The sequence below is a fragment of the Diabrotica undecimpunctata genome, chromosome 2 (genome assembly GCF_040954645.1).
Source record: "Diabrotica undecimpunctata isolate CICGRU chromosome 2, icDiaUnde3, whole genome shotgun sequence".
Taxonomy (NCBI): domain Eukaryota; kingdom Metazoa; phylum Arthropoda; class Insecta; order Coleoptera; family Chrysomelidae; genus Diabrotica; species Diabrotica undecimpunctata.
The window spans coordinates 51,453,373-51,466,624 of record NC_092804.1 but is presented as its reverse complement, the minus strand read 5'-3'; the positions used below and the strand labels follow the sequence as shown (position 1 = coordinate 51,466,624).

At 33.8% G+C, this 13,252-nt stretch overlaps 1 protein-coding gene across 1 annotated transcript in view; it reads right to left on the bottom strand.

Annotated features, from left to right (window-relative positions):
* The window catches only part of LOC140434535 (uncharacterized), a 102,748-nt gene that overhangs the window by 52,881 nt on the left and 36,615 nt on the right, over positions 1-13,252 (bottom strand). The window contains exons 7-10 of the mRNA XM_072522874.1: positions 11,658-11,885; positions 9,162-9,381; positions 3,846-4,140; positions 967-1,253 (exon numbers count right to left, since the gene is read on the bottom strand). Coding sequence (XP_072378975.1) covers positions 967-1,253; positions 3,846-4,140; positions 9,162-9,381; positions 11,658-11,885 — 1,030 coding nt within the window. The remainder of the gene's footprint in view (positions 1-966; positions 1,254-3,845; positions 4,141-9,161; positions 9,382-11,657; positions 11,886-13,252) is intronic.

Below are 13,252 nucleotides of genomic sequence, written 5' to 3'. Positions count from 1 at the left end.
AATTTTTAAATAACCTTAAATTTCCAGATGATACCGTTCTTATTGTAGACAGCTTTGATTAGGCACAGATAATGCTCCAATAACTCCATACTGCCACAAAAAGAGTTGGTCTTAAAATAAATTTTTCAAAAACACAATTTATGACAAATTTAGTACACAACAAAAACATCTCAGTAAGAGACAAAGATATTGAGCCAGTTGACTCCTATAAATACTTGGGCCATGAGATCAGAATAAGTCGAGACAACCAAACAATCGAGCTAAAAAGAAGAATAAACCTCGCTTGGACGGCATTTGGAAAGATGAAGGATATTTTTAGGTCTAAGATTCCAATGTGTCTGAAAAGAAAAGTATTTAATCAGTGTATTTTGCCAGTGATGACCTACGGCGCAGAAACCCTTACACTCACAAGAACAACAGTGAGTAAACTATAAGTTGCTGAAAGGGCAATGGAGAGAATAATGTTAGGGATTTCTCTACGTGATAGAATACCCAATGCTACTATACGCAAAAGATCAGGAGTAGCAGACGTTATTGAAAGGATAACAACACTAAAGTGGAACTAGACAGGTCATGTAGCAAGATCAGTTGATGACCGGTGGACAAAAAGAATTTTGGAATGGAGACCCCGAATACAAGCTAACAGAAATAGTGGTCGACTCCAAACGAGATGGACAGATGACATAAAAAGAGTGACTACAAATTGGATTCAGATGGCGGAAAATCGGACTAAGTGGAAAAGCATGCGAGAGGCCTATGTTCAGCAGTGGACGTTAAAGGCTAGTTGATGATGATGATGAGACAAATATAAAATGAGCAGAGAAAGAATGAAACTAAGAGGGAACAGAAAAGTAGCTCGTTTAAAACCCATATGTATGAAGATATAACGACCATGACTCTTTATTAGTTTATAAAAAATAAGATAAATACGCCAAAATGTTAGGATTTTTGATTTACTAAACTTACTGTCCAATTTGGAGTATAGCGTTCGTACATTTTCCAAAGAATTGCTCAAAACATCTTTTTAGTTGGCAAACACAGGATCTATACATTAGGTCAGCAAAAACATTGCCAAAAATATAAATTTCAACGATATATGGGCCGATAGTAAATAAAGCTGGTAAATTTTCGAGTTTTAATTCCAAAACATTTTTGCACTCTATACATTCTTTGTAGAGAAGGTTTCCCAAAATTAGTATTTTATCCAAAGTTCTACGGTGCCAAACGCTTGGATGAGTTATACGGGAGTACACCTATAAAAAAATAACTTTTAACACTTTTAAATACTAAAACGTTTAACATTTTAAACTAAAATATTTTCTAAAGTTATTTTCTTGTGGCATTTTAATTAATTTACTAGTTGTATTCGGAATTAACGAGAACATTAGTTTAAAATAATGTTTTTTGACGTATCGATTTTCAATTCGGAAATCGTTCTTAAATTCCGAAGTTGAAATCGAAACGTCAAAATAAACATATTTTAAATCAAAATTGTGGTTAATTTCAAATTCAAATAGTAAATGAATTAAAATGTTTTCTAAATTTTTTTATACTTTTCGTTTTGACTTTTTCTGCTTCTGTTTTGTAATGAAAACACATAAAATTTCACTAAGCATTTCACCTTTATTAAGAACATGCATTGCAGTTTTTTCCTTTTTTTGCTTAGACGTATCGTCATACAGCCAGACACAAAAGGAATAAGACAGTATAGAAGATTACATCGATATTAGGAGAACAGGGACACACTCTTCTCGTAATATTGATGTAATCTTTTATTTTGATAGGGCATTCAGGTAAATTGTAATGATGGATACTTTTTTCATAGAATTTTCTACAATCTGATATATTTCTCAGTTGGCAGTATCCAATCACCATCTCTATAACCGCCTTTAACTCTCGTTTGCTAAAATCTATTAGATTAGAGGAAAATCTTTTGATAATATTGTTTGCGATTTGATTCAAATGAGTATTGCTCTTTAGAATGCTCTATTTTTGTTACATCTGTTGGAGTACCTTTGAATTCCATTTTAATTTATTGAAGCCAAGAATGGTTTTGTGTGCCTAAAGACTCTTCTAGAGCCTTTGCTTTGTCCTGTTTGTTTTGAGTCTGTTACTTTATTTTCTGTGGTGGCCACAGAGACAGCAAAAAAGAGCCATCCTCAAACTAAGTAAGGTGCGAAGACTTGGAATTTCAGTGGCTATGAGGGGCACACCAACGGCAGCTATGACTCCTGTACATATAGCTATAAGAGGGAAGAGAAGGAAGGGATATTATGGACAGCAAGAAAACCTAAGTAACGTACCGTAGAGAGATGGGGCAGAGAAAACTCTCGACCCAGACTGCAAGGTTATTCCTGGTATACGAACGGGTCGAAAACTGCAGAAGAGTAGGGTGCACAAATATTTGATAGTGGTGGAAATTTAAACATTGCTATTCCACTAGGAGAATATACTACAGTAATTCAGGAATAGGTTTTTGCAATCTTGCAGTATGCAAGAGAAATTAACATGAGGACTTTGGAACTGAAGCAGGTTAATATATGCGCAGATAGGCAAACAGCCATGGGAGCTCTCATAAGTCCTAAGGTAAACTCTAGGCTAGTGCTGGAACATCGAAAAGAACTCAACAGACTGGCAGAACGTAATCAATTGGTATAGGTTTCAAGTGATCAGGCAGTATATGGTAGTGATGTAATATCATAATATTGCCAAAAGAGTTTCAGCTACAATATACTTTGATCCAGAGCCAGCTGTGGGAGTGATAAAAATCATCGTTCGCGATCGGAAAAAAGCCTGGATCCGAAGCCAACACAACTCAAACTGGGTCAAATATACCTGGTCAAATATATGGCAAGCAGAAATCAGCTCAGAATCATAACAGGCTTCCTTACTGCACATACTATAGTTCAGGGATACCTGCATACAATGAGACTGTTTTATGGAGACTTGAGCTGCAGATTCTGATTGCATCCCAGATGGCAACTTTTTGGAGACAACAAAGTAAGTCCAAATATATATGATACCCATCCACTGGACCTTTATAAGCTGGTACAGGGTTCCAGAATCCTGACGTGGGTATCATAAAAGAATAAAAGATAGACTGGACTGCAGCGATTACGATGAGAATAACACGTGGTCCGGATGCATGAGAATAGAATCGCCAGAAAATTACTAACGCAAATCTCCAAGAAAAAAGACCTGTTGAAAACAAAGAAATGGCGGGACGAAGTAAATGGAGATGCCAAAAACCTCTTACAAACACGTTTATGAAAAAAGAACTGCAGTCGATCGAGATTTTTGGAGAAGCTTAGTAAGGAGGCCAACAACCTTGGGTTGTAGTGAATTGAATGGATGGATATGTTACAGATAAGCAGTAAAAATATACAACTCTGCCTTATCTCTATTTTAAATTCAATTTCTGATATAGTTCATTTGTGCGTATTTCTGCAGTTTTATGTAACATATATTTTATATAATTCCAAGGTTATATTGAGGCCTATTTATTTTGTTTTAATGACAAATATAGGTGTTCTTGGAAGATTTTATCAAAATATTTGCTATAATTCCTCCATTCCTCCATTTCTTGCTTAACATCCAAGTGTCTCTGGATTTATAAAATGAATACGAAGAGAGCTTTCCGGGTACCTAGGTTTATACAAAATCTAAATTGTGTTTCTTTTTATGTCGAACTCAAATTTTTAATATATACGTTTGTGAGTGATCTTTGGAAACGGTTTTTATGTATAAGACACAGTCGTTGTCTGATGTTCTATCGGTAATCGTTGCATTCTCTAATTTGAAAGTCAAAATCAACCACTACTGTATATCTAAAAATAAAAACTTACCAAAGCTATTACTGACATAGGCAAGGACTGCATATTTCTGGAGAAATCAAAATATTTATCTGCCAAATCAAAAGAAGCTAGAACGACAGCCTTGTTCTCGTTTAAAATAATATATTCACTCTTAACATCTAAGATTACGGTTGATTCTTCTTCAAAGTCATCTATATGCATTACTTTAAAAACCTTTAAGGGATATATAGCAAAAGACCAATTTGCAAAATTAGATCTACCTAGCAAAACTGTTGCCAAGGATGTTATGTCATAAAAGTTAGCCATTACGGCAGTTCCAGCACAACTAAAACATAATATTATAAGTAGCTATTTTATTATTTAAAGTTGATTGTTTTAGAAATTATTATCTAACTAGTTCATTTATAATAAAACTTAACTAAGATGCCCGCAAAATAAACATTATCGCAATCCATAGCGCCGAGGATCTGTTCACACCTATTTCATTTATCATATTGGCATATTTGTTAGGTATATTATGTTACCTTCATATTAAATTACGATTTGAACCTTATTTATTATGGTGTTTTAAAATAAAAACAATACAGAACCTTTCTTCTTCTTCTGGTTCCTATCCGTTTCGGATGTTGGAAATCATATTGGCAATCATGACCTTGCTCGCTGCGGCTCGAAACAGCTCCGTTGAGGTTTTCTTAAACCATGTTCTTAAATTCCGCAGCCATGATATTCTCCTTCTACCGGGTCCACGCTTACCTTTGACTTTACCTTGCAATATCGACTGCAGCAGGGAGTAACGGTGCTGATTTTATATATATGATAACAGAACCTTTAATGATTAGTAACTGACTTATTTCTGTTTTTTTTTTTAACTGAACGTTTGATTCTGGAGATGAATTTATGCTGCACTTTCATCTTTTTGTAGCTGTAACATTGAAATCATCTGCTGTTAGCTGTTGGGCTGTTCTTATGGGTGGTTTTCTGGATGGGAGTCGGTTTGCTGCTAAACTCGGGATGTCTTCATGGATTGGTAGTTGCAAGTTGCTATTTACTTTCTAATACTCCGTTATCAAGGCCTTTTGTCTTCGTAGAATAGGCGGAGGAATATGGCTAAGGATCGGAAGCCAATATAGTGGAGTAGTCTTGATGCAGCCGCTAATCATTCTCATTGCTATATTAAGCTGCATATCAACTATTTTCACATGACGACTATTTAGCCAGACCGGTGCACAGTACTCTGCCACAGAATAAACCAAACTTAGCACAGATGTTCGTAGTGTGTCCGCAGATGCGCCCCAGTTGGTACCGTAAAGATTCTGGATAAGGTTATTTCTACTACTTATTTTTTGTGCAGTTATTTGTAGATGTTTTTTAAACGAGAGAGTCCTGTCCAAGGTAACCCCCAGATATTTTGGGTAGGGTAGTGCTACATTTCTCATTTTGACCTCTAATTTTTGGTTTGCCTGTTTGTTATTGAGGTGAAAACAGCTTACCTCAGTTTTATTTAAGTTTAGTATCAGGCGCCATTTTGTGAAACAAAACGTAGCCAAACTTTCTTCCATCAGTGTCAGGTAGGTCCGATATATATATATATATATATATATATATATATATATATATATATATATATATATAAGTTGAAAAACATCGGAGCAAGGACTGATCCTTGGGGTAGTCCATTATTTAATTTTCTCTGTTTGCTTATGTCATTACCGTGGATTACCTGGAAGTATCGATCAGAGAGCATGTTGTTTATTAGTTGCAATAATGATGAAAACTATTGTAACTGGTTTTGCTTTTCACATAAAATAACTGTATATTCATTTATATATGTATGACAATCAACCCAACATGATTATGATATGGCAATTTAATTTTAAGAAAAACAATTTTTTCTTTAAATTTTAATATGTATGTGATTGTACGTTTTGTAAAGTCATTTTATCTAAATTTACTAGATATAAACTTAGTATTGGAATTATTTATGCTTTTTAACCTATACCAACTCTAACATCTCTCTTTTGGTGGTTAAGTAACCTTAATCGAAGACCTGACAATTGGCTAGAATTAGAGAGCCCGAAACCGATCGTCCAAACATTTTTGATTGTAGTTTGGGTTTAAAAATCACAATGAAAAAAATGTTCAGGTATTATTTTAGATCATACTTCTGCTCACAAGATAAACAAGACATAATAAGTATACAAATAACGTTTACACAAAAATTTTACGAGATCTGGAGAAATAACAATTAGCGTTATCTCCCTCATACTATCGGATAGTTGGTTGCAGTAGATATGTATTTAAGAAAACATAAATAAAAGAGTACTTTAAAAATAATGGAAACATTTTTATTAAATGCAAAACTACAAAATATTAAGATCTCTAGCTATTTATTTCACACATTTTTAAAACATAACTGTGTAACATGTGTGACACAGATTCACATGTTTGGTTTCTCGTGTAGCCAAGTCTCGCAACGTACACAACGAATCCAATCATATATTTATCATATTTTTTTGTTGTAGAATTATAATCCTCACTACAACCAACGTACTAATTATCACCAAAACCTTCGTTTTTATATGCACTACTGGAAAATATTGTTTGTTCTTGTTTACTTTCGCTACTTCGTGACGATTCATTTTTTTAAATATTTTTAATAGGCGTTTTACCTTTTAAAAGTTTCTCATCCTTTTTCATTTTGCTAACATGTTCTGACGACGTTGAAACAATGGCCACATTCTTTACGTTTACGCACCATTTCAGTCAGTTTTGGTGCAGGTGAAATATCTGAAATGACTTTTGATAATGACGACACGTTGTGGTTCTGTATTTTTGATGTTTTGTTGATTTCCATTATTAAAACTTGTCTTGTCTCATCTTCCAGGGCACTTGCATTATTTTTGGCTAAAAAGAAGGTGCAGTCAGGGATCGCATTGGGATCGACAGGATAAATCACTTTAATTTTAAATCCGTCGATACCGTTTTTAGGGGTAGCAGATTTTTCACCAGGATGATTGTAGAAGTTTTACAAAATGGTAACGAGTGATACGCCGTCCAGTATGCCCAAGGGCTGGACTACGTCCAGCCCTATCAAGCGGCTGGAAGTAGTGAGTTGTGTGGCTCGGAAGGCACAGCAAAATAATTTAATGCTTATTCACAAATTAAAGTCTTACAACCTAACTTAAATAAGAAGCGTGGCCGTACAATATTAAAAGAACTTTGCCATCAGGTTTCCTTGGAAGGAAATGATATTTAAGCCACTGCATAAAAATAATGTTATTCACGTATGCTGATTTTACTGATATGTAGATCTAGGAAACATGTTGTCGTTTTACTCATCTTTCTTAATTTTGTCGTTCATCACGCAGGTTGGAGGCAAAAAATTTCCTTCCGCATTACAGGCTATGAGTGTAATAGTTCCTCTTTCCGTTGACATAATCTTAGATATATTTTTTAAACCTTTCGCAGCTAGTACAACTCCTGGGAGTACGGGAGTTTTAATTGTAGTCCTAACTCGTCCATGGTGAAAATGTGAATAGGTTTGTTATAAATTTCATTATCTTCCAAACATTTTCCAAACAATTCGAAATATTTTTTTACTCCGTCGTGATTCATTGCCTGAACGCAATTAAGTGAAACGCCTTCCGATTTTCTCAGAAAAATCAATATTTATAGATACAAATTATTTTAGCCAATCATATCCAGCCGTTTCCTTTCTTTGGTTAAAAGAGTGTTTGTTTACAAATTAATATGCTAGGTGGTAAACTGTAGAGCGAACGGCGCTTCACGTGTTAATATAAAACCACGGTTTTGCATATCTTTAATATAAGGAACAAACGTACGTTCGTTGTCTTTCCCAAGCCAGCAATCGGAGCCAATGTTACCTTTGACAAGATTTACGTCTGTCTAATGGTTTTCCATTTCATAAGTTATATATGCATTTCTTATAGAAGAATTATTTTCAACGGCTTGGACGGCACAGAGGAGATTTTCTTTTGTACTTACTTGGCATCTGAAAAACATACAGATTAGATACCTACTATGACCCCAAATTAGGAAGGTCATCTCGCCCGATTTTTCGAATTTCTAGAAAAATATAAGTGAACGAGACCATTTTAAGGTTAGGAAAAACTTCAAAATGGGTTTTACTTATATATTTAATTTTAGGCAAATCGCTTATGTCAAAAACCGAAATACGGAATAATTATGCAACTTTTCAAATCTACTTCAGTTACCTTGATTTGGTTTTATCACTGTATTATAATAATAAAACAACGTAGAGCAATATAAATATGTTGTCACTGTTTGGATATATTATATAAACTGACTCTATTCTGTACACAGGCAGATATCTGTCGGTAAATGTAAGAAATATTAAGCTTTGCCCTGGTATGGCCATCCATCCCGGACTTACCCTAATAAAACCAATTCTGAGTAATATAGATCAAACTGGCAACAGGTGCATGTCTTCAAAAACTTTATAGTGTGTAAAATTTTTTATTAAAATCAACTTTCAACTAGTACTTTCCACATGTCACATAATATTTTCAGAGCTTCGTCTTATAGGAGGTTATAAATAACTCTTGGAATTGTAATTGCCAACACAAATCACATTAAAAAGACACATAATACAGGCCAAAGTCTCGACTAGAAACTACAGACTCAAATATTACAGAACAGCTTCGGTATAATTTTTCGGTTCCACAATTTAAAAATTTAGCGTTAATTCCTTTAACACCAGGAGATATATGTTTTAAAATAAAAAAATTTTTCTTAACCATTTCTATATTATTTTATTTAATTCTCTACCTATAAATGCATGCAAGATTTTTTTTGTGTAGCTTCTATGTTTTATCATTCGATCTGTCTTGTTCCAGGCTGTAACTAACATTTTTCATAATAGTTTTTTTTATAGAGTAGAGAAGCTCACCCTATGTCTAACCCCCTACCGTGAGAACCAGAATTTCTCTGTCAAGATAATATTACATTAGCCAAACTGTTTCTCATTTACAACGCCAGAAACTCGCGTTTTGATCTGTGCTATTTGCTCCATAACATACGACCATTACGTACTAGGCATTAGCTAGGCAGTGGTCTCGCTATAAAAGATTGTCTTTGAGGACGCACGAGTAGTACTTATTGGTAGAGATAACCCAACACATGTATATAAAACTCATAGGAGTCATTTGCCAGAAAGCAGCGAGGGTTTCTTCAAGTTTCTCCAATCGTTAGTAATCTTTGATTATATATAAAGAGAAAAAACCGCATTGCTAATAACCGATTAGTTTATTACATTAGTACTATATATCTAAAATTAGCAAATGTATACCTACAATTTTTACTTACCAAACGTATAAATCTTTAGTTCTTGGTCTTGCATCAAACATATATAAATACTTGTTTTTCCAAATCGCTATACATATGTCTTGAGTTTTAAAAATGCCTGCCGTTTGGCGGTAGAAAAATATTTTTAAAGCTTTTGTTAGGTTAAAAACTCTTTTATCGTCAGATCTTATATAACCTGTTACATCTGGATCTTCGACAGAAAACCTCATCTTATTGCAGCCTAAAAGTTTTAATATAATTTTAGCGCTGACAAATTTTGAACTTTTATAACATAACGAAGATCTGGGGTTTACGGGCTCTTGCTCTATAACCAAAGTTGGTGAAACACATTTAATAATGAGATCGTTAGAATGCGACTATTGGGAAAACTTTGGCATATATCCAGGAATATTCTTCTTGGGAGACTGGAAAATGGAGAATGATGATGATAATTATTTGCTCAGAAACAAACCACTCAGACCAAATAGTCGAGACTCTTATTTTTCCGAAGGTTTTTGGTGCGGTAAATACGAATCTGAGCCCCAAACTGCCGAACTCTGGATTCTGCGATAAATATCCTAGTAAATAAAAGTGCAAAAATAGCGGTTTCTGGCCTAGACATATAATGTAAGATAACAATATATACACATATAATAATAGATACAAGACTGACTGCTGCAATGCAGTGGCGTTCTTCCACTGAGACCGAGGAAACTGACGCAAAGCAGTCCCTGCATATCTGTCTAACAGACAGGTTCTCATTGGTCATTTAGGCCACGTAATCGATAAACCTGGCAAATTAGAAAGAGATTCAGCGACTTGCCTTGCGATTCCCCTGTCGTACCAGGGGAACGTGCTGGTATTGCAAGGATCAGTCAATCTTGTATTATATGTCTATGGTTTTTGGCCATTTTTGAAGTTATGTAGACCCTTCTTGCTGTACGTAATTTTATTTTAATAGAAAAAATTAGCAATTAACCTTATGAGTTTTAAGGTAAGGTGGGTTTTTTGCTTTTGGATTAAAACTGGTGGTTTGTAGGAGTTGATAAATTTAGATTTGTTTTGTTTCGATCAGTAGACACATTTACTGTATGTGATTTTATTTTGATATGATACAATAAGCAATTAATTTTGGAGATTCCAGGATTAACTGAGTTTGCCTGTTGTGTGAAAGGGATGGTTCCTAGGGATTGGTTTGGTTTGTGGTGTGTAGGTTTGAGATTGTTGGAGTTGGGGTTCTTTAATTTGGGTTGCCAGGCTTGAGGTTGTTGGAATAAGGTTTTATGAGTTTGGTATTTTTGAGTTTAGATTTTTCGTTCTACTATATATGGTGTGTAGGTTTTTTTAAATTAAGAAACTTTAAAATGTGGTATCTCAGCGACAAAAGAAATATCTGAATAAACTTAATGTCGTTTAAATTATTGAGACTTACTCTTTAAGAAGGTTACAACAGTTACTAAGAAAAAAATTATACTACGATGCTCCATAACCTCAAAAACGGCCAAAAACAGCTATTTTTGCACTTTTTAGGTTAGGATATCTCAGAAATCAGAGCCAATTCTGATTAATTTTGCCAATATATTCTGATCTCTGAGTCCGAATGTTGGTCAAATTTTGTCGGCATGTGTTATTTAATAAGATAAAAAATTAGATTAAGTAGATTAGATAATTAAAAAACAACAATTAATAGTTATTTAACCAACAAGTGTATTAATAAGGGCGATTAAAAATTGAGATATTTTAACGCGTGAGCGAAGCGAGCGCGTTAATGTTCGAGATTGTTAATCGCCATTTTAATTCACGAGTTCGTTACAAAACTTTTGTTTTTTCGTACTCGCACTTTTCAGAAATAAAGATATCTTAGTTTAAATATTTATTTACTTAACAATAAACAACAATTTTTTCAGCTTTCATTGACTTTATTCAAAGTTTCCTTAGTGGCAGTTTTATTATAGTAAACATTAATATTCGAAATGGTACAATTACTGAAATTAAAGGAAGATATTGATAAATGATTATCTGCTGTATAGCATTTTGACAAATTTATATTCTTATATAAGTCTTCTTGGACCTCTGTAAATTCTGTGATAGAAGAAGTTAAATTCTGGTGGAGTTAAATTAAACTCTTCGTCAATATCTATCCTCTGATTTTTTAAATACACAGAATTTTAAACAATAAAGTAAATAATGACATACAATGACAGATAGTACTAACAGCGGCTACTTTATTTTAAATCAATTTTTAGTGGGAATATAAATAGGTATATGTTTGGTTGCCTACACCACAGGTCACTGCCAATCACAGAGCATTTAATTAATTTATGCAAGCAATGTATGTTGTGTTGCCTATAATAAAATCGTTCATTAATAGAAAATCATTCATTAATAGGGGTCATTAATCAATGATTTTGAGGGTGTTAAAATTGATCATAAATGGACGGTCGACGGAAAAAATATTTAATTACCTATTATTTAACTACTAATAAAATTGTAGAATAAGATTAAAATAATTCTTACCGATAATGCAATATTTAATTAGATCTTCCCTTTTAAATTCTTTATCAGTACTATAAAAGATATTCTTTTCGATACTATCCATGAATAATTGGTTTCCGTAAGATAAAATTCTGTCAATTGTTTCAGTTGTCCATTTATTTGGGTGAGTTAACATAGAGTAACAATAAGCTGCAACTGGCATACACAATCCTTGTTTATTTCTTATGGATTCAGGAAAAGATAAATCACCTATAAACATTTGTTTGGTAAATTTAGGATTTATTACCACATATATGCAACTTCATAAAGATAAGCTCAAAACTTACATTAACCTTCGGAGTACGAAGACTGGGTCAAGCGTGACCCGAAATTCACTGATTTCTTAATTTTCATGAAATAATTTTTTTACAAATCCGATTGATCGTAAGTTCTCCTTATTTGTTTGAATCTATTTTTTCGTGTATCATTCGTGAACATGCAAATTACAGTTTTTCCTCTACGTAACATCTATGCCGGGTCAGTCCTGACCCGGTCTTCGGATTTCGAAGAATATTTTCAATATGTTTGCAGGTACACGTAAAACTCAGCCGCCTCTGTTTACCAGTAAACGTATTTAAAGCCAAATGATTATGTTTGTAGAAATATTAGTAGATAGAAGTTATAATCTATTTCTAATGAGTGTAGAGTAATAAAATCTCATGAAGTATTCAAAAGCGCTACAGGGTAATCCGTCAATAATCCGTCAATAAATTCCGTCCGCATTGCAAAATTCTGTCGTTTCATAAAGAGCAGGTAGGTATCACCCTGTTTTAAGGGATTAGTCCATTGTTATCGACAGATAAACACTGAGCCAGAGGCGCGCTAGTGGGTTAATTGACAAAAGAATATGCATTCTTAAAAATCATATTAAAGGAAATAAAAATGTAATACAGCAGAACAGTGTTATTAAAAAAATATAAAATGTAACAATAAAATATATACGAACCGAAATCGGGAAATACTCACAAACACACACGAATGAACTTTACATATTGAAACACTTGTGGGGAGTTTAAATCAATTTATTCACAAAAACTACAAAAACTTTACTGGATACGTTATTACAATTCTACATCACTATAGTCTTCATCCGAAGAACTGTCATCATCCCCTGGTGTTATAATTATAGGGTCAACCACCTGATCGACCAAGTTGTCCAGTTCCCACATTTTATCTTCCTCTTTTAAAACATGCTGGATTGCTTTTTGCCAGTTTTCTGATGTGATTTCCATAATGGCTTGATCAAACAATACCTTGACATCTTTCATTTTAAATGTGGTATTGTGCCTTGCAACATATCCTTTAACTTGTGCCCATATAAGTTCTATGGGATTTAATTCGCAATGATATGGCGGTAGGCGTAGCACAGTTACTTTATACTTTTCTGCTACATCTTCTACGGCATATTTTATGAAGCGAGATTTATGTTGTTTTACTACGGCTAGTAGTTCCTTCTTTATTGAATTCGTCTCAAACTGAATACCTTTATTTGACAGCCAGTTAATAATTTCTTGCTTTCTCCAAGCTGAAGTTGGTACCTTCTCTATGCGCCTTGAATGGTAGCTTGCATTATCCAT